The sequence below is a fragment of the Diplotaxodon limnothrissa genome, linkage group LG23, assembly GCF_057381915.1.
Source record: "Diplotaxodon limnothrissa isolate DT_005_m linkage group LG23, D_limnothrissa_male_GT1.1, whole genome shotgun sequence".
Lineage (NCBI taxonomy): Eukaryota > Metazoa > Chordata > Actinopteri > Cichliformes > Cichlidae > Diplotaxodon > Diplotaxodon limnothrissa.
In genome coordinates, this window is record NC_140617.1 from 4,832,050 (window position 1) to 4,857,720 (window position 25,671).

At 38.5% G+C, this 25,671-nt stretch overlaps 4 protein-coding genes and 1 non-coding gene across 5 annotated transcripts; 1 reads left to right on the forward strand and 4 right to left on the reverse strand.

The window, feature by feature from the left end:
- Positions 1–3,878: 3,878 nt before the first annotated feature.
- Positions 3,879–8,050, reverse strand: armh1 (armadillo like helical domain containing 1). The gene is made up of 11 exons (XM_085348747.1): positions 7,845–8,050; positions 7,387–7,455; positions 7,126–7,292; positions 6,811–7,007; positions 6,480–6,564; positions 6,205–6,321; positions 5,908–5,980; positions 4,901–5,030; positions 4,155–4,232; positions 3,999–4,080; positions 3,879–3,907 (listed from the first exon to the last, which is right to left on the reverse strand). Exons 1-11 carry the CDS (start codon positions 8,048–8,050, stop codon positions 3,879–3,881), a joined length of 1,233 nt encoding a protein of 410 aa, XP_085204873.1.
- Positions 8,051–8,870: 820 nt separating this feature from the next.
- Positions 8,871–8,989, forward strand: LOC146607325 (5S ribosomal RNA). The gene has a single exon (XR_014905266.1). It is a non-coding gene; the product is annotated as a 5S ribosomal RNA (ribosomal RNA).
- Positions 8,990–12,357: 3,368 nt separating this feature from the next.
- Positions 12,358–13,508, reverse strand: LOC146607326 (mast cell protease 8-like). The gene is made up of 5 exons (XM_085347473.1): positions 13,460–13,508; positions 13,234–13,381; positions 13,015–13,144; positions 12,616–12,867; positions 12,358–12,516 (listed from the first exon to the last, which is right to left on the reverse strand). Exons 1-5 carry the CDS (start codon positions 13,506–13,508, stop codon positions 12,358–12,360), a joined length of 738 nt encoding a protein of 245 aa, XP_085203599.1.
- A 5,806-nt stretch (positions 13,509–19,314) lies between these two features.
- Positions 19,315–21,038, reverse strand: LOC146607327 (duodenase-1-like). Its single transcript, XM_085348850.1, has 5 exons — positions 20,981–21,038; positions 20,762–20,909; positions 20,553–20,682; positions 19,574–19,837; positions 19,315–19,479 (listed from the first exon to the last, which is right to left on the reverse strand). The coding sequence occupies exons 1-5, from the start codon at positions 21,036–21,038 to the stop codon at positions 19,315–19,317; spliced, it is 765 nt and encodes a 254-aa protein (XP_085204976.1).
- Positions 21,039–23,698: 2,660 nt separating this feature from the next.
- On the reverse strand, positions 23,699–24,814 carry LOC146607328 (duodenase-1-like). Its single transcript, XM_085348851.1, has 5 exons — positions 24,757–24,814; positions 24,531–24,678; positions 24,330–24,456; positions 23,955–24,218; positions 23,699–23,863 (listed from the first exon to the last, which is right to left on the reverse strand). Exons 1-5 carry the CDS (start codon positions 24,812–24,814, stop codon positions 23,699–23,701), a joined length of 762 nt encoding a protein of 253 aa, XP_085204977.1.
- Positions 24,815–25,671: the final 857 nt, after the last annotated feature.

The following is a 25,671-nucleotide window of genomic DNA, read 5'->3' on the forward strand; positions in this document are numbered from 1 at the left end:
TTTACGGCTGACGTAAACCGGAGATTTTGTCGCAGATTGTCGTAAAAAACCCCAAACGCGATAAAGGGAGGTTAACTTTCATGTAGCTGCATGAAATCAGCACTTCTCTCCTTAATAACTGTACCACTATAAATATGTTTACTATGCACATATCTACAGACTGAAGTCATACATATTTAATATTCTATTAGCCAGGGCTTCCACATGCCTAAGCTTTAGGAGTAACACGACATCAGAAATTATATGACTTTGTCCAAGTGTTATTACAGAGTTGTAAGGTCATTTAGATTTTATAGACCAGTCTTGTAAATGTGACATAGGTGAAGAGTTCACACAGCCAGCCCATGCAGTAACAGGCTCCTCCTCCAGGTCAGCAACTCCGCCTGCTGTCTGGTTCATGATATGCTTTTTGAAACAGATTAAACCAAGCCACCGATGTGAGGCTCTTTCATGAGCAAACCTTCTCCCTTTAGGGTTTCGCCACAGCGGATTATCTCACCCTATCCCTAGCATCCTCTGTCACAGCAATCCTCCTTCACTGCATCCATGAATCTCCTACTGCAATCCCAGGTTTCCCTCTTTAGCTCCTGCCTGGTACCTTCATACTGTCACCTCCAGTCTTTCTGTTAGTGCCACAGTCTCCAAACCAAACATCATCGCAGGTCTCACTTGTGAGACTTTTTCTCTCTTGCTGCTATCCTCGTCTAAACCCACTCCACCCTATCTGCACGCTCTTCTTCACATCTTTAGTGCACTGTCCGGTGCGTTGGGTGGTTTCACAAACAAGTAGAGATCTTAACTTTTATTCAAATAAATATTTTAAATATATTTTCACATCAGTGGTATTGTTATTATTTTTCCTCTTTCCGCATGCACAGTTTCAAAGAAAATTTTGGTCATCTATACGAGTAATATGTTTCTTGGACACTAGAGGGGACCCATACATCATTTATCCTACTGAAATAATATGGCCAATAACACAGTCCTCAGTCCTTGTTAATACAGTCCCCGCTGTAGTACGTAACCAGTGGAAAACTCTGTGGCTAACACACAAGACGTTTCTCCAGATGTCTAACAGAAGCATTGTGAAGCATCGAGGCCTTTTAATTTAAAAAGGATAGGCTACCGAAATGTTCAAACTGTAATTCAGTACCTTATTTAATTGTTTGTACATAAATACGAAAACGACTCGTACTTTTTAAAAAAAGTTGTGTCCACGTGCTTTACAAAGTAAAACTAAAGTGGTCCCAGTTATTAAGTCTGAAACTTACAAATCAAATTAGTTGGCCTTCCCAGGAAAACTAAATGAAATGTGCTCGATTATACTCTTACTAAAGCTCCTAAATATTTTAAATGATAATAAAATAAAAAGTTATTATTATTATTATTATTATTATTATTATTATTATTATTATTATTATTATTATTATTATTATTATTATTATAACATTTTATCTTAGGCATTGTTTAAACCACGCCAAAGCAACAGGCGTTGGCTACGCTTGGCTGTTTCTCAATATGCATACTTGGTATTTAGAAATCTCCCTGCACTCTTTGATCGATTCCCAGAAGAGTTCCTTGGCCTCTTCCACCACCAGGACAACATCTGGAGAGGCCTTTCTTACAGTTGAAACCACATTAGTTAATTATTGTTTTCAAGAAGTAGTTCAACAAATGGGACTGAAATCCTCACAGTATCCAGTGCAATCTGTCATCCCAGCCATGCTGTAAAGTAATTATCTCAATCTCAGGCAGTAGTTGATAGTATTGTCCCACGCTTCTTAATCAGCCACTGCAGCAGATAAGGAAAAAAGTTCTCATTGCCCTAGTTTACAATAGATATTAAAATAACAGTATGCATCATATAAACACTGTATGCTAAGATTTCGAACTGTCATGGGCCTGGGTCTGTTATTTTGGGGTTTGATGAATAATTATTAGTTTCATTTGTCTTCTGGAATGCTTATGGTTGTTTGTTGGTGTGATCTGCTCCTGTTCCCTCGCTTCCCTGTGTAAAAGTTGGAGTGAGTGTGTGTGTGTTTGTGTGTGTGTCTATCAAGGAGCCCTACTTAAGAGAGTAGTGGACGGTGGATAGGACTGTACTAAATGTGGCATCTCTCGTTTCTAGGTTAAATGTGGAAACATGTGACGGGAGCAGCACACTGTGTACATAGGCACCAAGGAGGACAAAACTTTACCACATATCAAGGAAAGGAATCAAGGCCTGGGAATTGGGAACACACTGTGGATTGTTGGCACTGTTTCATAGCTTTTTGTAAATAAACACACTTTCTGTGTTTAGAACGTTCTGCATTTGGGTCCTCCATCAACCAACCCTGACACTAGCAGCCTTAACTTTCATTTGATCACCACAGGACATTGGTCATGAGTTTAATGTGTAATGAAATATGAGCTCGGGCAAATCTTGTGTTTAATATTGCACAAGAAACAAGACAAAACAGCTTTCCTGTCTTTGAACAACACATGGAAATTTTCACCTCTTCAGAACAACTACTGAAACGTGCAGGAAATCCAGTGTTTATTACACAGTGTGGAAACTCGATGCTGGACTCAATCAAACATCAAAGATGATGATGATGATGAGATAGCCTTTATTTGTCAGTTGCAGTTGCCCACAACCGAGATGACAGACCTTGCCAACCGTACATACAATACACAAACATCACTGCTGCAATCTTCGATTGCGCCTCCAGCTGATCTGGTGTCCACATCGGATGGGAGGTAAGCATGGGAGGAGGCGTTGGATCCGGGGTAGGGAGGGTGATAGTGAGGGCGTATCAGTGTAGGTGTTTCGTGCGTCTGCATGTGTGTGTGTGTGTGCGTTGGTTTACAACACCAACTGTCTGCCATCTATAATCCAGTTTTGAGATCCCTTCCCAGACGCCTTAACGCTCACATCCTGGGCCGTCTGACCTCAGGAAATCACATGATAGGGTGGGGCCAGGTTTCACAATGACTCTCCACCATTTGACCCTTAGAACTGAAGAAGCTTCTCGGATGAAAGGTGAAACGTCTTCAAGCAACTCAAAGAAGTCCAGACGCTTTTCTTTGGATGACTGAGAATCTTCACAGACACCTATATTTTAAGTTCTTTCAAATCCCTTGGATGTTGTCAAATTAACATACTTAATTGCAAAATGATTATTTTTAGATTGGGTAGTTAAATTGTAACCTTACATTTTATTGTACTTACTTTGAAGGACTTGCCTTTAGGGAAGTAATATCCCCCAAACTGAAGTAAAATAGTTAGTGTATCTGTGTATTGCTTAAGACCCCAAAGGGAAGTACGGTCCTCAAAAGTGGCACAAAATGGTTTATCTGTGTTGGTTTATCACTGAAGACACCAAAGGGGACATTAAACATTCCCAGTCCCCAATAGGAAGGTAAAAATACTGTATGAAGAAATATTGCTTAATGAAATGAAAATCTCAAGTGATTTATTTTATTTCTGTGGATTTGGAGGTGTAAAATTCAGTTGTCAGGCTGCTTCTAAACCAAACAGAAACCGGTGTCCCCAAAGGGTGGGAGTTAAAAAGTGCGACCTCAAATTTGACTCAAGCGAGTATACACACGCGTGTGTGTGTGTGTGCGCACACACCTCAAACACATATAAATTGCAAATTTATTTATTTATTTGTATTTATTTGAGAAGAAGCCCCAAAACTATGACAGAGCTCCCATTGTCCGAGCCATTTCTCGCTATATTAATATAAATGACTGAACTTCCCATTTTTCTAGTGATAGATAGAATATTTTTTCTTAATACAAAAACAAATGGTAGAACAGGTTATAGGTATTAATACAAACATTTCTAAAAACCTTATTTATATCCGTTTATGAAACGATTTTTCCTCTGGTCAGCTGTCAGACTTGTTACCATTTAAAACTGAAAAAAGAAAAAGAATACAATTAGTTTCACATAGTACAGGAAATATAGGAAAATAATCAGCTGTCAAATAAAACAGTAAAATCATTACCTTGTGACATGTTAATCTGATTTGTTAGCAGCATTTCTGCTTCTGTTTCATTCATGTTCATGTATACAGTGTCAGCTTTGTTCTGTAGAAAGATTGTGATTATATTTGTTGGTACTGACTTGGAGCAATGCACCTTTAACTTAGGTTATCGCTTACTTTGAACTCTGCAAACAGAGCGCTGCCCATCACTCTCTGCACTTGGTCCTCAACAACAGGGAAGGAGACGACAAAGTACTACACAGAGATGAAAGCAGACACCAGAAGCTGATATTCATATGTCTGAATTAATGTTTCTTTCTACAGATGCAAAACCAAAACAAATGAGAAACGGAGATGAACCAAACACATTTTTACAAACAGCCCAACTTCAAGAAAAGCAGCCTCTGTTTCCACTTAATTACAAGGCTGGCACTTTCTGGTTCTAATTTAATGCAAAAGAAAAAAAACTGGAACACAATAATTGCAAATTACTGCTTACACATTTTTCTTAAAGAGGGTGGAGGCAGTGGGGACCAAGAAGCAGTGATAAGAAAACCCATAAGTAATCAGAAAATTCTATCAGAACAGTAACAGAAACTCAAACCATCTAAAAACAGTTGAAAATTGGGCAAGACATAATTACTTTAACTGTCCTGCTTTGTAGACATGCATTAGTAGATTGCTGACAGGACCACATTCAAGCATGAGGTAATGAAGCTCTCAAAAAGCAGTTGGGTTACAACTGTGAATATGTCCTATTCTGCTGAAAAGAAAAAGTAAAGAACAAAAAAAAGTGAAGTCTTAAAATAGAAGGCTGAAGCGCTTTATAGTATTTTTTTTTTATTTGTACCAAATGGTTGTGAGAAATCATCATAGGTGTCATCAGCCTGCTTTTTTGAGAAGACACACACACACTGAAGTACCTCTAATGTTAGACTGGCTTGTATTTGGCCATCAGGATGTTCTCTGTTGCCCATAGTGTGCAGAAGATGCTGGATCACTCCAAGAGAGAGCAGCTCACGAGAAAGCTCTTGATCTTCCTCAGCCAGCAGCCTTTAACAAATATTGAACATCATTAAAATGCAGAAAGGACATCGGGCATAAAACTGCCAAATCAAACATGGGGAGCTACTGGCTATTGTGAACCCTTGTGACATGGGAGCAGCTAAAGATAGCTACTTTATTACAACATATAAAGCTATCACACTGCCATGAATAAAATGTTATGTCATGGTTTTATCAAACCATGGCCTAAAAAGTCAGTTTAGCTTCATGCATCTCAATCTATTTACTGGGAAGTATAAACCACTGTCACTCTAAATCACCCTTTTTGCTACCAAAGAAAGTGGTAACAAGGCAACAACACGACACCTGCCAAAAAGGAAATAGTTTTGCAGGTGGTGACTATAAACCATTGTTCTCTTCTTATCCCTCCTGACAGATTTTTCTCTAGTTTTTCTTTTAGCTTATGACTTTGTCACTGCAGCTGGGGTTTAGGAGGTAGAGCAGGTTGTCTACTAATTCAAAGGTTAATGGTTTGAGCACCTGGCTACTACAGTCAAAGTATCCTTGGGCAAGATACCAAACCTTGAGTTGTTCCCCTTGCATCTATCGTGAACAACTCAGGATTTTTGTTTATACTGTCCTCATTGAGTTTCTGTGAGTGTGTAATGCAAATGTTAGAGAAGATATAAGTATGTATGTATGTAAATGAGTGTGTGATTTGTTTCTAAAGGTTTGGTCATAACATCCACATGACGCTCCATGAGCACGGCATGATAGCAATGGTCTTTGGCAACCACCTGCAAAGCCATCATGGTTTTGAACAATTCACATTATGTTCTGTTTGCTAACTGGACAGAGAGATATCCCAGAAGTTTAACTGAGTTTGTGTTATACTGTGATTGAGGAGGTTATTTGGACTCCATACCGTATTGTTTTAGCTGCAGCAGCTTGCTGTACAAGTACAGGGAAAGATCCAGTCATCTCAGTCATCTCTGATTCTGACAAGATTGTATAAGGTTGTCAATAAAACATTTTATGAAAATGACTGTGACAAGTTAGGGCTCATTTACAAAATTATAACACATTCACTGATGGGTTGTGTAACTGTATCACAAACTGCAGAAAGGCACCAATTAAAATATGAAAAGGCGGCCATAATTGGTCAAAAGAAAGAGGTGTATATTAAAGGCTTTCACAGCGCACAACCAAACTCTAATGTCACCTTTGCTGATTTGATGCTGGTGTTCTTTTTCTTTAATAGGCCTCAGTAGAGCCACCAAACCAGTCAGTAGAACTGCCTTCACATCATAATGCTTCAGGTCTAAGATGAGTTTAATGGCTGTCAAAGATATAAAGAGACAAAACCAGAAAAGCTGATTAATAATAACAGGATCGCAATTTTTCATCCACAATCACAATGGCTAATGGAATGATTTGTTATTTCACAGGATACAAAGAAATTTCAGGATAAATTTAAAAATTAGCGTGTCAGCTTACCTTCATCCTGAACTTCCAGGTGTAGGGATCTGAGTGTGTTAAGCAGAGGCTCTACAATGCTGTAATGGGCTGTTTTCATTTTTCGCTGCAAAAGAAAAAATGTTAAAAATCAGTTCTGCAACATACAGACTGACTGCAGTAACATACAGCTTTGTGCATACTCTGTAAAATGGCCTGTATTTGTATAGCACTTTACTAGTCCCTAAGGACTCCAAAGCGCTTTACACAACCAGTCATCCACCCATTCACACACACATTCACACACTGGTGATGGCAAGCTACATTGTAGCCACAGCCATTCTGGGGCACACTGACAGGTGGCTGGCTTCACCTGGATGATACATAAGGTGTGCAGAATAAGCTGCAGGGATTTAGGTGAGCTACAAGTCATGCAGGTAATCAGAAATTTGTAGACTTGGTCCTGATATCTGGGATTTCCGTGGGACAGGGACTCCAAAAGGACCGACGCTGCCTCTTTGGTTTCATCTCTGTTTGATGTGAACAGGCACTCGCCTATGACTTTAACACCTGGAAACAAAGCAAAAGAAGCATTACTGATAAAATAAACTATATTGTAGGCTGTTTTAAAATCTGATCTAAAATCTAAAATAAATTTACATATGCCACAGACAAATGTGAAATTTACCGTGACTTTCACAGATGATCTCCTTGTACTTGCGACCTGCTTTTGAGACAGTGAGTAGAAGTTTGATGGCTCCGGCCTTGTCATCATCTTTGCTCTGAGAGTGGCTCAAAATGTCCAGCAGAGTGAGAGCTCCCCCATCCTCCAGGAAGTTCATCAGATACTGATCACTGATCAAATCAGAAAGATGGTTTATTGAAAGAAAACATCTGTTGGCCTAAAGATATTTTTGCAGATTACAGTCCCGCATTTTGGGTCACTTACTGACAAGAAGCAGACAGGAAAATCCCAAGTGCTTTCAGCTGAAGTCCCAGGAAGGTGCCTAACATGTAACTGAAGTATTAGTAAAGGGTTGTCCAGTTGCAGGCACATTCTGAAAACTTTATTCTGATATTTTATGCTAGAATATATTCAGCACCATTTGGCTGTATGTGTATAACAAAAAATATGTTTTATGATTTAAATGTGTTGTTTTCACATGTTATGCAGGCCCCTCAAAATCAAGATAGTCCCAAACCCGTGCAGGTTTAACCAGCAGTAGACTTAAATTAAGCCTCATTTAAGTCTTCAAAATAAATCCTGCAGGACTTACGCAAGGAAACACGAATCCCACTACTATTTGGAAATATTTACACCCCACCCAGGACACGTTTTTTGAGCTGTACAAAAAATATATGTCCAAAACTAACAGTTTTCCTAGACCACGGCTGAATAAAGGATACGTGAGCTTCATCCATGTGGTAAGTCGAGCTAGGAAGAGACTGGCGACCTGCGCAAACTCCAGCTCCAGCTCATAAAACGTCTTCCCCGTGTTTTGAGTCACAAAGGTGCTCAACATGCGACCGCGGACCCTCATGTCACCGCGGTCCCATTCCCGAAGAAAGCTGAGAACTTTGCCGATGTTAGCTTGTTGCTCTTGTGTTGACATCGTTTTGTTGCCTTGCTTATCGCTGGTAAACCGAAATTAAGCAACAGTGAAGAAGCAGAGCCAGAAATCTGAATAATTATCCAGAGATACAGAATAACATCTTAAATTCAGAGGCTTGATTTTGGTAGCTTTCTTCCTCTATCTCTGGTTTGCTGCTGCTAACTCGCGGTTGCTTAGTAACGGCCACACACTGGCACCCGGAAACTTGGTGGGAGGAAAATCAGAAGAACTTCTGACACTACTGCCGCTAAAGACAACTAGGAGTGGAGTTGACATCTTTAACACGGTGAAGGAGTTTTTCGCGGAGAAAAAGGTACCTTTGGAAAAGCTGGTATCGCTGACTACCGACGGAGCTCCTGCTATGATCGTCAGACATACAGGATTCATCGCTCACTGTAAAGGTGACACAGAGTTCCCAAACTTTATGCATTACCACTGCATCATTCACCAGCAGACGTTATGTGCAAAGGTGATCGGCTTTGGGCACGTCATGACTCCCATCATGAGTGGACACTTGACCTTGCATTTTTAAGGGACATTACTGGGAAACTGAACCATACGAAGCAAAGGTAGGACTGTTGCTGACATGATGCTTTAAATGCATTCTATCACTTGTACTGTGCTGTAATTAATAAACTAACATGTGTTATTATCCAAATGTTACTGCAGGAAAAGCATTTTTTCGCAGATCAATGTTGAAGCTACAGTTAATAACGAAGGTTTGCATCTTTTCGCTGTAACATATGAAATGTATCACAATAACGTTTATTGAACTGTGTATTTGCCACCTATTAAAGGTCTTTTATATAGTGTCTCCGTCGCTTACGGCCATACCACCCTGAACACGCCCGATCTCGTCTGATCTCGGAAGCTAAGCAGGGGCGGGCCTGGTCAGTACTTGGATGGGAGACCGCCTGGGAATACCAGGTGCTGTAAGCTTTTTCGCTTCTACACACAAACCGCAGAGGGCGCTGCTGCTCAATCAGTGGAGACAGCTTCAGTAAATACTCACTGATAACATTTCTAAAACTTGGAAAATGCTGACTTTTAAAAGCTTCGTAACAGGTTTCTTCAGGCCGGTTCTCTGGTTGTGAAAGTCCAGCGACAAAAAGGATCCTCATTTTTTCCTAGAGAACATTGAACAAATGTATTTTTCTTTTTTAGATCTATAGTTTATTCATTTGACCTACATTTGGTATGACATTTTAAAGAGTTTTACCTTTGTGACTTCGAAATATTATCTTATATATTATACTTAAAGATTTTATCTAAAAATATACGTATTTAACTTTATTATAATGATTTTATTTCAGACAATGTGATGTAACTTGATACAAATAGTTGTTTTCTGTCTGACAGAACAGGAAGCATCAACTTCATAGTAGCTATTTGCATAATTAAGACATCAACTATAAGTGTTCCCTAAATTTCCTGCACACATGAAGAATTCCCATTCCTCATATGTGCCATGTTGTCTGCAAACCTGACAGTTCAAAAAATCCTGTGTTGATTAAGGATGGCAGTTATTTCCTGAAACAGAGAGCACTCACCTCAAACCACGGCTTGGGCTCTCTAGCCAGTCTCCTGGATAGAGGGTGGACTCTGTCTCAGTCTGGAGTTGCCCCTGGTGAAAGGCGGCGGGCTGGGGTGGGTATCCTATTATCCCCTCGGCTTGCTGCCTGTACGTTGGGGTTTCTCCCAGTGGACGAGAGGGTTTGTTCCCTGGGCCTTCAGGTTGGGGAACAGGCCCTGACTGTCATCTGCGCTTGTGCACTGAATGGAGGTCCAGAGTACCCAGCCTTCTTGGAGTCCCTGTGTGGCGTGCTGGAGGGTGATCCACCTGGGGACTCTGTTGTCCTGCTGGCAGACATCAATGCTCATGTGGGCAATGACAGTGAGACCTGGAGGGGTGTGATCGGCAGGAATGGCCTCCCGGATCTGATCTGAGCAGTGTTTTGTTTTTAGACTTCTGTGCAAGCCACAGTCTAGCCATGTGGAAAAGCAAGTTCGAACATAAGAGTAATCAGTCCATTTGAGGATTCAGGGGTGACCCTGAATCCTCCCTTAGCTATGCTGCAATAGGTGTAGGCTGCTGGGGAATTCCCATGATGCATAAGTATTTCTTCTTCAGTCACCTTTCTCACTCACTATGTATTAATAGACCTCTCTGCATTGAATCACACTTGTTATCAATCTGTGTCCCTCTTCCACAGCATGTCTTTCATCCTGTCTTCCTCCCCTCACCCCAAGGTCACGGCAGATGGCTGGCCCTCATGCATTATTGTAGGGTCTACCTTACAATATAAAGCGCCTTGAGGCAACTGTTGTTGTTGTTTGGTGCTGCTTAAATGAAATTGAATTGAAATCGAATCAGCAGCTCACAGTCCCAAACCAGGTAGCAAAGACATAGTTCTTACATGGCTTCATCAATTCTGTGAACTGCATACTTATAAAAAGAGTTTTCACTTTGGAAAGTGGGATGGTTTTCTGGAAATTGTATGAAAAGATTTGCAATTTCAATATAATAAGACAGACACTAGCCAGAAGCCATTTTGAGAATGCAGTGGGGAGAGGTGAAAGTGATTTTAATCTTCCTTGTATAGACGTATTGGAAATGCAAACATTTGATTGGAAAGATATTATTTTAGACTCAGAGGAAAGATTCATACAGCAAGTCAGTGAAAAGTAATTTTTGGAGAGCCATAGGTTTACACAAATGGGAAGAAATCTTTAGTTTTTTTTTTTTTACCTGATAAATATCTTGACATGTTGACTGCAATCAGATGACACATGAGTGTGCAAATGACTGAGGTCTGGATGCAAAGCTTGGAGGTTTGAATTCAGAGAGGATGACTGTGAGCATAGATGGTCTCTATGTTATATAGATACAGTCTGTGTTGTTTAGGCCTCATTACTATGCACATTTTCACTAGATATTAGAACAACATTAAGAAAAAATGCCTTTGATTATTTTGAGAATAAAGTCAGAATTTTGAGATTAGAGTCAAAAATGTATTTCGAAAAAAAAGGTTGAAATGTGAGGATTACCCTTGTTGTCCAAAGACATACTGCTACGGCTGCTATACCCTCTATAAAATGCCTTGTTTAGGCGAGTTATTGAAACAAATTGATCAGCCGTTTTGTCATACAGCATACATCCCCTTGCATTTATAGATGTAACTATCGATAACCTTTCTGTCTGTCCATTACAAGCCATTTTCTTGTGTGCAAATTCATTCTTCAACAATTGTGTGTTTTTCCATCCAGATGCAGTTTTCTGCACCATCTTATCAATGTTCTTATACTGATCACCACATTGTGTTTACATGCTAATAGAGAAATCATTTCCTTCCTGTTACCAAAACCGATTCTGAAGTACAATTTCACTCAGAGGATATAGCAACCATGGCAGTTTGTAATCTGTAGTCTCCACTTTTAAACTTTTTTCTTGAAATACTATTTCAACTTTTTTCTCAATTATTTTTTCTTATTGTGGCCCTAATACTCGTTTGTACACCTTCAGGGAATTATTCAGATGTAGGAGGAGCACTGGAATTAACAGGAGTACTTGAGTGCTTCCCAATTGATAGTGAAAAAAATTAAATCAGGTGTCATTTCCCCTTTTTGTGTTTCACAACTTGTGATTACACTTTTGTTTATTTATTACTCTTTTAATTATTTCTTGGCTTTTTTTCTTTTACTTTATGATTTATGATCTATTAGCTGCATCAAGCTCAATGTTCCTCTTTGTGGAAATGTTTTACCCAAACGCTGATAGCTCAATTTCCATATTTTTCCCATAAACCCCATTCGTAAACATGAAAGCTTCCTGTTCACTGGGGGTTTCTTTACCAGATGTGTTAGCCATGCTCACAATTGTCTAATTTTATCTAGCATGCTCAAGTCTCCTATAGACCCTGAATACAAACAGGCATGGGATTCTATTTTTGACACCAAGTTTGTTGTGGAAATCTGAAATAAAATGAGGTGCACACAACCATGCTGTTTTCATTTGCTTATTTAACTTTGGGGGTCAAACAACAGTACAGACAGCACGCCAGCAGAATTACAAGCACAGAAACATATAAAGTTACAAGTTATCTACATCCCATGGTCATAAAATACATTTAGAACATTGTAATAAAAGATAACTTGAACATCAACACTTGCTGTAATTGAAAGAATCCATGGTGACAGAATAAAGTGATAAGGAGCTTTGAATTCAATTAGGTCAGCTTGACAGAGCGAAGTAGCAGAATCTTTTTAATTTTCACTTTTGGTTACATCGACAGAGCAATCAGGAATGCTTAAATTACACCTCTGAGAATCTTGTCGATCCATTGACGGTATTTTGAGATGTCCGTATAGACATTGGGTACATCTGGGTATTTGCAGTTTAAATTTTTGTTGAAAGAAACAACACCAACTGCGAACCCATTGCAGACCAGAGGACCACCGGAATCTCCCTGTGAGGAGGACATATTTTAATTTTGTCAGTTTATATTAAGTGTTTTATATATTTTGCAAAATCTAATTAGTATATATTGAAGAGACAGAAAACATACCTGACAGAATCCTTTATTTGTTCCATAGCCACCTGCACAGATAACTTTGTTAGGAAGATCAGGCCAGTTTTCCTTACAGATTTGATGTTGAATGACAGGAACGTTCACCACTCTCAGCTCATTAGGTAGAGTGTAATTTTCAGTGAAACCCCATCCAGCCACCTGGCACACTTCATTTTCTTGTAGTTTTATTTCAGCATGTGGAAGCTGAATTATCCTTGCTGTGCGGTCTAGCTGAACTTTCCTAGATAACTGAAGACACACAACATGAAATGAAAATTTGAAATGTCTGTTTTCATACAGTAACCCTTTTGCTGTGATGAAATTTGAATTATAACGCCACAAATATAGGGTCTTATAATTCATGTGAAACTGTTACAACTATGAATATGTACATACTTTAAGGAGCATGATGTCATCACCATATTGAACATTTCTATAATTTTCAAACTTGATGGATTTTTTAATCTCTATTTTTTCATGATGGTCGTTGAGATTGTGGCTTCCAAGAACAACGTGTGTAAGGTTCCTGAAGAAGTAATCAATGAGACTTGGTCAGTACATTTTATAAAAGCGTACTGACCACAAAAGACGTTGGATTACTTACAACTTACTTACTCATTGTCACAGTGTGCAGCAGTGACCACAAAGTCTTCAGCGATGAGAAATCCTCCGCATATATGACCATGTTTGTTCTGCACTGAGGCCATATAAAGCATTGAGTTCTTTGCTGCCTTTTCCCCATGTATAATATCACTTCCATGCCCTAAAAAAGTAAAACCAAAATTAAGTTAATGTCCCAACAAATGGTTGGAAATTGATAACAAAGACTTGCAGTTCTTACCGAGGCATGCAAGAAGATGGAACAGTAGAAGTTTTTGCAGACCGTGCATGATGTTAGCCAAACGGTGAACTGTTTCTGGTAGGAGCATCAAGGAGACCTTTTTATAGGGCGTTTTGCCTTGTTGGTAAGTATGATAATAATCACTCTCATTTTGACTTTGAACCACATCCTTTTCACCCACCCAGGCCACCCCCACTTTGAGAAATGTGAGAAATGTTGCGAATGTCTTTTTTGTGTTTTATTATGGATGCATAAAACCAAGAAAAAAAACCTTACATCCGATGACCAAATGCTGATCAAACAACTTTTTTAAGGAGCCAAATTTTGTGTGCTTTCTTTCCCAGGCAAGCTTACATATCAGCTCAGAAAGTGAAAGTGTAACACAATACAGAAACAGTGTAATTACGATACCTTTTTAAAGTCTCACCTTTGCAAAACAATATTTTTTAACTGAGTTTTAACTTTGTGGATACTACACCATCACAAGAGCAACTAAACACCCTGCTGCTGGTGACCTTCTACAGATCCACCATCGAGAGCCTGCTCACCTATGCAGTGACAGTGTGGCATGCCAGCTGCAGACAGGAAGAGACTGCAGAGGGTGGTAAACACAGCGCAAAAAATCATCCTTGTCTGCCATCTATAACTCCCGTTGTCTCAGCAGGGCCAGAAACATCTTGAAGGGCAATACCCACCCCGGCTACCATCTTTTTAACCTACTACCCTCTGGCAGGCGCTTCAGATCCTTACAGGCCAGAACAAACAGACTCAGGGATAGCTTCTTCCCCAAAGATATCACCATACTCAACTAAAACTTGCACAAACGTAATTTGCACTTCAGTATCTGCACTGACTGTATCATCGTTCTCTGGCGGTCTGTTTCTGTTACTTGGTGCTGTGTATTTATATTATATTTATTGTTATATTATTGTATAGTTTTTTAGAATGCGCTAAGCACATGTGCACTATGGAGCTGTTTTAAATCTTGTTATAATTTGTATAATGACAATAAGGACTTTCAATTCAATCACAACTGGTATTTATATTGAGGATTTTCCTAAACAAATAACTAAAAAAAAACCCACCATTATTCGCTGGAATAGATCAAAGCTGCTGAACCACATTTGAATTCTGTGATGAATTGTTTTTCAATCAGGGAAATCACAATTACCAGATTTATGAATTTCATTGTTGTCAGTTACAGCAATAAAACTACTGCATTCACGCTATTAATAAGTAAAACAGCAACTGATACATATAGATAAGAGTCGAGCATTATCGCTCATCTGTTAACATGCTAACTGAACACATCAAGTTTAACTGGCTATAAAATGTTGCTGATAAGTCTGACTTTCAACAAACAACCACATGCACATCAAAGAAATACAGCATAATAAAAAATAATATTAATAATAATACATCCATCCATCCATCCATTCGCTTATCCTTTTCAGGGTCGCGGGGGGCGCTGGAGCCTATCCCAGCTGTCATAGGGCGAGAGGCGGGGTACACCCTGGACAGGTCGCCAGTCTGTCGCAGGGCCAACACACAGAGACAGACAACCATTTGCACTCACATTCACAGCTATGGGCAATTTGGATTAACCAATTAACCTATCCCCACTAAGTGCATGTCTTTGGACAGTGGGAGGAAGCCAGAGTACCCGGAGAGAACCCACGCAAACATGGGGAGAACATGCAAACTCCACACAGAAAGACCCTGGCCTGATGGTGGAATTGAACTCAGGACCTTCTTGCTGTGCGGCAACAGTGCTAACCACTGTGCCTAATAATAATAATACAGATACTCACATATATATACAAAGTTTTATACATATTGCATGTGGGTTAAAACTGCAACACTCTATTGATATTTATTTATTGTTTGCATTATTTTTCATTATTTTATTTTGGCTCATATTCTGTCCAAAGTTTCTAAGACTTTTGACATCTTTTGGCATCGGACTCTGCACTGCTTCACATCAACAGAACCTGAACTCAAGCCACTGGTTCCCTTTCAGCACAAGTCTGAAGGGCAGCCTGAACCTGCTTTGTGCCACACACACCCCCAGCCTGCACCGTCTGGTCCTGTTGCGTCATAGGTTTCCATACTGTCTGGTCCTGCTTCGCCCAAGCCAGTGGTCTGGACTCCTCTCGAGTCAGTGGTCACTGCACAGTCTGGACCTGCTTCACTCAAGGGTCTCCGTTGACCTCCTGGGGGGTGCAATCTTTGCGGCCACCATCGGCCTCCAGTCCTGTCGCCCGATGGTTTTTGTCATCATTGTCAGCCTCCAGACCCAGATCTGCTCCGCCTTCATTGCTGGCCTCCTGGTCAGCTTCCAAAATTGCTCTGTCTTCGCCAGTGGCCACACTTTTGGCCTCCTGAACTGTTAGTTCTTTGTTTTGGTCTCTAATGCTCCTGTTTTTCTTTGTGTTCACTCGAAACACAAAAGATGAACCTTTTGCGAAACAGTCTGTTTTGCTGGTAAGTATGATTATTATCTACAATATTTTGATTTCTAACCACATCCTTTGTTCAAGTTAAGTTTGCACACTTGTGTTGCATGATCATAATCATAGTGCCACATCAGTCTGAAGGACAGACATGCTCGTCCATCATTATTTGCTGCTTATTTTTAGTTTAACATTTGAAATTTAAGACACTTTAGGCCTCCCGATTTGTTTCATTCAATATCCTTTTTGGCCTCCTGGTCAACTGTAGGTACAAATCAAGTGACTTTGGATACTTTTAACGAGTGGAAACTCAGATGTAAAGACTTTACTGTGGAAATCAAACTTTGTCAGTATGATTAAGTGGCTATTTTGGATTATACATCATTGCCAGTGACTTTTGTGACTTTCTTCTTTGCTTTTTTCTCTTATTTTCTGCATCTTTCAATGACGAAGCACAGAAACCAGTTTCCTGCTTCAGGTCTATCATCAGACTCATTGGTTTTCCATTTACACATAAATGGCTAAGATATGACTTAACGGAAGCAATGCACGTCATTGGAGTCAAGTCAACAATAAATTTTGCATCCACCAAGGTCTTCAAGGTTATCTTGGTTATGTAATGGTTGAAAACTGACAAAAAGCCTTATAGTATAGTGTGTACTGGCAACATATAGACATATGTGGAAGCAAACTACAATGTGTTTAAAATTTGTTTATTCCAAGATTTTTGGCTTTTCTTTCCTCTGGTTTTTCACATACATTGATTGACCTGTAGTTTAACTATACTCACAAGTAAAGAAGGCAGATGCCAGGCTTGACACAGCTGAATGGCATTATCTTTGAGATCTGCAGCAAACTAGATGAACCGCAGACACTACAGGATCCAGATAAGCTATTGCTTGTAGAACATGTACGTAAACTGTTCTTTGCACACACATTTGCTGATTTCTCATGCATTTAGTCTTTGTACTACTAGTCTGACTATATTATTATTTTGCATTTGTTTTCCTATAAAATCTTTAGCTGTAGTACATGATGCATATAATCTATTGCTGTATAGTTCAAATCTCATTGGCCTGTGGACAGAGTGTCTGCCGTTCAGCCATTAGAAGATGCTATTCAACAATTTAGCTCACTGAAATGTCTGATAAAGCTTTCAGCAGAGGTCTGTATTTCTGAATTTAAAAAGTCCATGTCAAATGCTAAGTCATTACCTTACCTCATCCAAATGTCATCCATAATTGTCATTCTTAGATAAGAACTGATTTCACTCTTGTCACCCTTGTCCACATGCTGAATCTCTTAAGGCTGTATCCCTTGTACTTTGCCACGTTGTTAAGGAGACTAGTGTAAGGTCATTCAGATTCTCAGGTCACCGTTCTTCTCTTTTCCTAAGTTCTTATTACTTCTCATACCCAGCTCAAGGACAAGAGGTCAGGAAAAGACAATGGGAAGGATTTCTGGAATGTATCCTATATTAAATGTTTTTGTTCTTTCTTGACTGTTTAAAACGTTTGTCCTACAGCAACCACCATAGATAAAATTATGCACTGGAATTTCGAGAGATTAAGTAAACAGACATCCAGAGGTGAACTTTTTACACACTGTAACTTTGTCATAAGGATGGACCCACACCCTGAGCATTGGGAAAGGTTTAATACGTTTATTTACAAGCTGTGAATAAAACAGAATGGCACTGTCGGTGATATGGTGAGATTGAGGCTGAGTACATTATCCGGCTGACACGAAGATCTGCCCACATCTAAGTGTGTTCTTCAGTCTTAAAAAATCAGCTTCTGTTCCTTTGATAAGCAGATGAGTTAATCAGCAGATTGATTAAGTAGAGAAACCGATAGCGGAACAGAAGAAGATGTTTTTGGCTTTTCTTTTTACACATTGGTGTAAAAAAAGTTGTTTTTAACGAGCCTTCTCTTTTTTACATCACTTCTCAGAAGAGACATTTTCAGGCTAGCTTGGTTATCAGATCAGAAAGTGAATGTTCTTAGTTCTTACCTCGCCTTTTACCTTCAAAGAAATTGTTTACTATCACAACTTAATTTTAAATGGACAACTTTTTCAAATGAAGAGCATAAGAAGAAACAACATTATTCATTTGCATAGGCCAAAGCTACCAAAACACATGTGATTAGTGTAATAAACTGTTTTTGAATCAAAGAAACCACAGTCACCAGATACCGGTCATAATGTCAGCATTCTCACGGAGATGAAAACACTGCATTCACACTGGCTAATGACTAAAACAACAATGGCTTGCTAATAACTAGTGCAGTTACATTTACTCCATAGCATATAGCAGATAAGAGTCATATTATCTCCCATCTTTCAATCTGATTGAACATGTATAAATGCCTAGAAAATGTTGCTGACTAAAAAAACTTGCTTTAGACAAACAGCCACAAGTACAGCAGCAAATGCAGATACATGCATATTCACAAGGTGTTAGACATATTGCATGTTCTGCGTGCAGAACTAAAACATTACTGAGATACCGAATTCATATATGCATGGTTTTAGTATTAGGGCATTTTATATTTTGGCTCATATGTGATCCATGTTTTCTGAGACTTTTTTTGGCTATCATCACGGGTCTTAGGTTGAAGCAATTTTCTTTTTGTATCTATAGCAATGTTTTGCTTTTTAAAGTGGAAAAAACGAAAGCCTTTGGCCTGTTCCTTGGATGTTCCCACAGCAAAGTTCCCCAAAAAAGTTTTGAAAATGACATGAGTAAGAGAAAATACAGTTTCAAGCTTCAGGTTTTATTTTTTGCTTTTGGACTCACTGTAATGCCAAAATGCTTAAAGAGATTTAATCATTCCTGACACCTGACAGTGTAACAGAACATCTTGACTCAGGATTACATTTCTCTGCATGAAATGAATGTAAATGATATTCATATTGAAACATGAAATACTGCAGTAATCTCACAGAGGAGGTGCTGTTGGTTGGTGTCAAGAAGGAAGAGTTGGCTATCATAGTGTGAGAGGGAAGGTACATCCTGGACAGCCTGCAAGTTGGTTGCAGGCGTAACACAAGGAGACAGAAAACCATTCACTGTAAAATCTAAAAGCATCAATTAAGCAAACAAGTGTGTCGGTAAACTATGAGAGAAAACCTTGGCCAACAAGGAACTTTAAACCCAGAACCTTCTTTCAGTAAGTAAATGGTTCTCACCACACACACTATTCTGATCTCACACCAAACTCTCCATTTTCTTGTTTCTGACAGATGTGAAAAGTTAATTGAACGCTGCCCCCTAATGGTGAAAATCTAGCTCTGATTACAGCAAAAACTCTCATTGAGATCTAACAAAATGATCATGACTGGTTGGAGCCCAGGGAAGGAAGGTAGGACAAAAGATGCACTGTGGAAGAGAGCCAGAGATTAGTAGCATTTCTTTTTCTTAAGAATGGGTTTGATCCAAGAAAGGAATTTTGATATGTCTGTATAAACGTTGGGGACATTCGGATAGTCACAGATGTTGTAGTTGTTAAAGGAAACGACACCAACTGCCAAATTGTCACACACCAGAGGGCCACCAGAGTCACCCTGTGAGGAGGAAATATTATTATTTGATTTGCCCATCAATCATCAATCTTTTGTTAATACCGTTATCATAGGTTGTAGATAGAAAAAAAGTTACCTGACAGATTCCTTTGTTTTTAAAGTATCCACCTGCACAAATAACTTTAGCTGGAAGCCTATTCTGCCAAACACTCTGACACCTGTCCTTGTTAATGATGGGGACATCCACCACTTGCAGCTCGTCAACACTTTCACCGTTACTTTTTATGGCCCCCCATCCAGCTACACTGCAGGTTTTGTTTTCCTTTAGATTAATTTTTGGATGTGGAAGTTTAATTGGCTTAATAACTTTGTTTCCTTCCAGGCGAGCTTTCCTGGACAGCTAGTGGCAGAAAATAAGGAATGAGATAGAAAAGAGAATACTTAAGGCAAATTTAATAGGGTTTAAATCCAAACCATAACAGAGTGTCCACATGTGTAGCTGGTCAGTTGAATAACCAATATGTACTACAATACATAATCATCACTAACATTTAGTATACCTATTAATGTGCAACACATTGTTAAACTAAATAAAAACATGTTTGTTTTGTATCACATATATTGCAAAAGGCAAGCAATAAGGAACTTTCTTTCTTTCATGTGCTTTCCCATGAGTAATACATCCAGGGCCAGTTACTTAAAATAAACTACAGTATTGTGTAAAAGTGTTGAGGCACCACTTATTTCTTTATAGTTTGCTTCCAAGGAGCCAGGCTTCACACATGGCTTGCTGAAATGCATAAAATTCATTTCATATCCAGTTCTTATACCTCATCATTTTCAGAACATTTCAGGTTTTTAGAGTTCTTTTTGAACAGTGACGAGAATAATGCAGTTTGACAGGCATAAAATGGTATTTGTGCACCAACATGGTGACTGTCAAACAGCTACTAGCCAAACACTTGGCTAAAACAAAAACAAAAGACAAAATCTATCTATATAGCATCAACATAACAGATAAATAATATCAGGAAGTCATGTAAGTATATGCAGCAAAAACCTGATACAGGACCTAAGAGATGCATGTCTATGAGATTCAGGAGTTATCTACTTACTTTGAGAAGCATGATATCATTTCCAGATAGAACATCCTTAAAAGAATGTTTGCACATCTTCACATCATATCTCATTGTGTCATCAACCTTTTTGAGATTGTGAGTGCCCAGAACAACACTTGTAGGATTCCTACATTAATGATAATACAGAAATTGAACGTTTATGTTTTGATGAATTTGAGGTTGCATGAAGAGTTTTGATTACTTACTTGGGAGCACAGTGCGCTGCAGTCATTACAAAATATTCACTGACAAGGAAACCTCCACATATATGTCCATTGTTGTCTTGCACTGATGCCATATACATCATCTGCTTTTTCTCAGCCTTTCTACCTTTTATGATTTGACTCCCCAGTGCTGAAAGCAAATGTGCAAAATTTAAAAGCAACACACTTTTGCACATCTGTAAGAAATGGATAAAAGCTTACCATTATGTCTAAGAAGCGTCAAAGTTTGAAAGAGCAGAAACCCTTGCAGAGTGTGCATGATGCATGGAAGTCGGGTGAAAAATCTTTCAGGGAGATAGTTGACCACTTTATGCTTTACCTTGCACTCTGTCTGTGGTTTGTGGTTTTTGGGGTTGTTTTCACTTCCTGTCTTCTCAACGTTCATTTCATATCTTCACAGAACATTTGAATCACTCTTTATGCTCTTAGAACTCAAAAAGCTTTTTGGATGAGAGGTGAAACGTCTTCAAGAAACTGGAAGTCCAGACGCTTTTCTTTCCGAGCTCCAGCTTAATTAACAGAGTGATGTAGACTAAATGCTATCACGTGTACATGGAGATATATGTATACAAACTACACACACAGAAGTACTTTGTGCAGGATCCCTGATACATCTAACTCACAAAATATAATTAAAAGCACTGTTTTGTTGGAGCGCACGTGATGAAGCTCCATGATCATTTCTAACAGACTGAAAAACAGGAATGCAGGAATCAAGATATCCAGAAGAGCAGTACGGTTAGCAAACATGGCAGTTTTTGTAGTTGTGTAATGACCTATTTTCATGGTCCTATTTGTGTTATGCACGTGTATATTGATGTTTGTGCAAAGCAGGCCAAACCAGATCGTCACACAACCACAACATATTTTACTTTCTGTATTATTTTTCTTTTTTGAAATGCTGTTTTATGCCAGAGAGTAATAGTGCACACACCTTCCAAAATTTAAACTTTTGTCTCATTATTCCACAAAGTATTTGTCCAGTCTTTCAAGTCTTGGGGATCATCAAGATATGTTTTAGCAAATGTCTCTTTGGTCAGCAATGGTTTTCTCCTGAACTGTCCCATGGATGCCATTTTTGCCCAGTCTTTTTTTATTGTATAATCATGAACTGAGCTTGACTGAGACACGTGAAGCCCGAGGTTCTTTAATGTTGTTCTGGGTACTTTTGTGACCTGGATAATTCATGGATGTGCACTTGGAGTAATTTTGGTAGGCCGGTCACAGAGTTATCAGTGACTTTGTTTCTCAAGTGTTTCTTTAGATTGCTGTATGAAGTGTTGCTTATTGAGTTCTCTTAGCTTGCTTTGATTTGTCACATGGGTTCTATTGAACTGAGTTCTTGATTTACCAAGTCTGCCAGTAATTGGGCCTGAGTGTGTTTAGTGAAACTAAACTAAAAAAATGTGGTTAATCAAAGTTGACTTATTTTTAACAAAAGGGGCATTTTCATTTTCACACAGGACCAGGTAGATTTGGATAACAATTCTTCTTTATTTAATAAAATAATCATTTACAAAGAGCATTTTATGTTTACTCTGGTTATTCATTCATTCATTCACTTATCTTCTTCCGCTTATCTGGGGCCGGGTTGCGGGGGCAGCGGCCTTGGCAGAGAAGCCCACCTCCTCCAGCTTGTCCAGGGGAACACCAAGGCCTTCCCAGATGTTCTAAGGCCAGCCGAGAGATATAATCTCTGGTCCTGGGTGTCCTGGGTCTGCCCTGGGGCTTACTATCATTTTATATAAATTCACAGAACTGCATTCGGAGTCTGCGTTTGAGTCCTGCCTGCTCTCGGAGTATGACAACCACCCAGTGATCCAAAACTGGACCATCCATATCTATAAACATTCTAAAAGCATGTGGATGTACAAATTACCACAGTACAAAATTAGTTCACAACAATGCTCTATACATTCTTTTAATCAACTTGGTGATGTACAGTTAGAGCACTGTTGTGAACAAATTTTAAAAAACACATTACTCCTTCAGCAAAATTACATCCTTAAGATGCAGTCGGTACTTTTTCTGAACTATTTTAGTGATATGCATAAGAGATTAAATGACTGCCAGATTTGATTACTATGTGAGCCGTGATGCATTTATTTCTCATATCACCATGACAAGCAGAAATAGTAGTTCCTACCAATCATTTAGACAATCTCAATAATATAGCTAATTTCCACTGTTTACCTGTCAATCATAAACTTCTAATTTACCACAAATTATTTTAATATCAATATTTTAATATGAGAATTGATTCTAGAACGTATTTTATATAGGAAAAATTGGTATCAATCTGTACACCACTAGATGGCATCAATACTAATAACATTTTGACCTTATCTACCCATCACTAGCATTGCAGATTACAGTTTGTTTACATGAGTGTCTCTTTTACGGTTATTGCTGTTGCTCACTCAGCAGTCATGTACACATTGAATATTCGTTAGTATTTAGTTTGTTTCTCATTAGCTGCCAAATATATTGCAAAAATAATGCTTTCACTATTGATTATTTGACATCTCACTCTCACTCTGTGAAATAGTTCCAGTCAGTGTAGCAGTGTAGATGTACTTTCACTACTGTGGTGACACATACTGGTCTCTAAAAGATGTCACTTTAATCTTATGGAAAAACAGCAACATCTTGAAATGGTAATGGTGATAACCTTAATACTACTATATGTTGCTTATTCTTCATGTGACACCAAATTATTTTCTGGACTCCCTTGTTATTGTTTTAATGAAATATTTCCCTTCTGATATTGTTACTAATAAAACCATGGTTTTATTAGTAACAATATCAGTCACGGTCTGCAGACCGTGGACTAGCAGATACAATTTTTATTTCTGTTTTTGGTCACACAAAGAAAATGACAGCAAAATGAAGCAATACAGCAGAAAAACAATTGTAGTTTTACAAATAACTATTTGGGTTTTTAAGAATTGCATTGATCCACAGGAGGTATTTTGAGATGTCTGTATAAACATTGGGTGCTTTAGGGTAGTTACACTTGCCTTTGTTAAAAGAAACAATACCAACAGCTAATCCTGCGCACACCAGAGGACCACCTGAATCACCCTGTGAAAAGAAAGAATTTTAAGGTGTTTATACATTTGACAACGAGAGACCAGTTATTAATTTCAGTGAAAGGAAGAAGAAGAAAACATACCTGGCAGAATCCCTTGTGTGTGGGGTAGCCACCTGCACAGATAACGTTGGCGGGAAGACGTATATTTATGACAGAATATTGCTTCTTACAGACTTTCTTGTTAATGACAGGCACATCCACCACCCTCAGTATATTGGTTAGAGTACCATTTTCCGTTATTCCCCATCCAGCCACTTTGCACACTTCATTTTCTTTTAGGTTTATTTTAGCAGTTGGAAGTCGAATTATTTTTACTATGTCGCTTAGCTGAGCTTTTCTAGAAAGCTGAAGAGATACAAAATCAAATCACAAAGTTAACATTCAAAATTCTTATGCTGTAATGTAACGTAGATAATTAGATCACTCAACTATGTCACTTCAAACTGTTGTACTTACTTTAAGCAGCATGATGTCGTCACCCAGTAAAACATTTAGATAGAATCTAGGCTTGAATTTTTTATTGATACTTATTTTTTGGCCTTTGTTGAGATTGTGGTTACCGAGAACAACGTGCGTGGGGTATCTGAAGCAAAGATTATTGAGAGGCACTCAATACATTTCCTAAACCTGTTAAATGACACGAAGACTGATACTTACTCATTATCACAGTGTGCAGCAGTGACAACAAAGTCTTCGGTGATCAGAAATCCTCCACATATATGACCACTTTTGTTTTGCACTGAGACCATATACAACATTGACTTCCTTGGGACTTTCTCCCCACCAATGATGTCACTTCCACGTGCTTCAAAGAAAAAAAAAAAACATGCTAATGCCCATATGAAATGTTTGGAGAATAATGACTAAAAACTGCAATTCTTACCAGCTTGTTTGAGACATGTCAAAACATTGAGTAGCAGAATTATTTGCAGACCGTGCATGATGCCAGGAAAACGGTTCACTTCATTGTAGGCGTGTCAAGCTGACACATTTATAGTGCTTCTAACCACATCCTTTATTCAAGATAATTCTGAAAAGTTTGTTAATGCAAAGATAACTGATTTGCTATGTGAAACACATCGATTATGCTATGTGTATAAATTTATTTAAGTATGTTATACAAATTAATTAATTCATTTTTATCATTCCTAAATGTAAATTGTTGTGTTGTGTTTTAAATTGAATGGGTAATTGGGTGAAAGAATTTAATTAATATGCCAGGATCATGGCAGGGCTGAAGCCACAAAATAAACTAACAAACATATGAAATAAACATAAAAACTGCAAACAAAGACCCCAACCGACCAGGAAGTTTGAACCCAGAACCTGGTTTCAGTAAGGAAACAGCTCTCATTGTGGAGCAAACACTGATAACTAAAGACATATGCATTATATTTAACTTTATTTTAAATTGGGTTTTGGATGTTATAAATAATCAAATGAATTTACATTGTAAACTGAAAAGAAAAACAATACAGTTTTGATGTAAGAGATGTAAGATGAGTAATTAGATACAGAAAAAGAGTAACAACTAATCAAACACTTTGTGCATCACCTTGCTGTCTGTGGTTTCATCAACACTTTTATCTGTTTCTCCTCTGAAAGTTTTCTTTCAGAGAATATCAAAGCACTTTTTTGTGGGTGTTGTTGTTTGCTTCTAGGGGTGTGAAAACCAGTTTCCAGTTTCACAGATGTTAAACAGTTTTCAAATGTAACTCAATATTTAAGTGTTTCTTACTTGACCCGCTTAGTCGATTAAAAAGTTAATTGCCACGAACACCCCTAATGTTATATAACA

What these genes read in the sequence shown, in the direction of transcription:
- armh1 (XM_085348747.1), bottom strand. Translation starts at nt 8,050, where the DNA reads ATGTCAACACAAGAGCAACAAGCTAACATCGGCAAAGTTCTCAGCTTT. An exon ending in TTCCTGTCTGCTTCTTGTCA is followed by an intron (nt 7,293 to 7,386) that starts GTAAGTGACCCA and finishes TGATTTGATCAG; the next exon opens with TGATCAGTATCTGATGAACT. An exon ending in AAGCCAGTCTAACATTAGAG is followed by an intron (nt 4,233 to 4,900) that starts GTACTTCAGTGT and finishes ATCTCTGTGTAG; the next exon opens with TACTTTGTCGTCTCCTTCCC.
- LOC146607326 (XM_085347473.1), bottom strand. Translation starts at nt 13,508, where the DNA reads ATGCACGGTCTGCAAAAACTTCTACTGTTCCATCTTCTTGCATGCCTC. An exon ending in GCTGCACACTGTGACAATGA is followed by an intron (nt 13,145 to 13,233) that starts GTAAGTAAGTTG and finishes TTACTTCTTCAG; the next exon opens with GAACCTTACACACGTTGTTC. An exon ending in ATGACATCATGCTCCTTAAA is followed by an intron (nt 12,868 to 13,014) that starts GTATGTACATAT and finishes GTGTGTCTTCAG; the next exon opens with TTATCTAGGAAAGTTCAGCT.
- LOC146607327 (XM_085348850.1), bottom strand. Translation starts at nt 21,038, where the DNA reads ATGCACACTCTGCAAGGGTTTCTGCTCTTTCAAACTTTGACGCTTCTT. An exon ending in ATGATATCATGCTTCTCAAA is followed by an intron (nt 19,838 to 20,552) that starts GTAAGTAGATAA and finishes TTCTGCCACTAG; the next exon opens with CTGTCCAGGAAAGCTCGCCT. An exon ending in AAAACAAAGGAATCTGTCAG is followed by an intron (nt 19,480 to 19,573) that starts GTAACTTTTTTT and finishes TCCTCCTCACAG; the next exon opens with GGTGACTCTGGTGGCCCTCT.
- LOC146607328 (XM_085348851.1), bottom strand. Translation starts at nt 24,814, where the DNA reads ATGCACGGTCTGCAAATAATTCTGCTACTCAATGTTTTGACATGTCTC. An exon ending in GCTGCACACTGTGATAATGA is followed by an intron (nt 24,457 to 24,530) that starts GTAAGTATCAGT and finishes TCTTTGCTTCAG; the next exon opens with ATACCCCACGCACGTTGTTC. An exon ending in CACACAAGGGATTCTGCCAG is followed by an intron (nt 23,864 to 23,954) that starts GTATGTTTTCTT and finishes TTCTTTTCACAG; the next exon opens with GGTGATTCAGGTGGTCCTCT.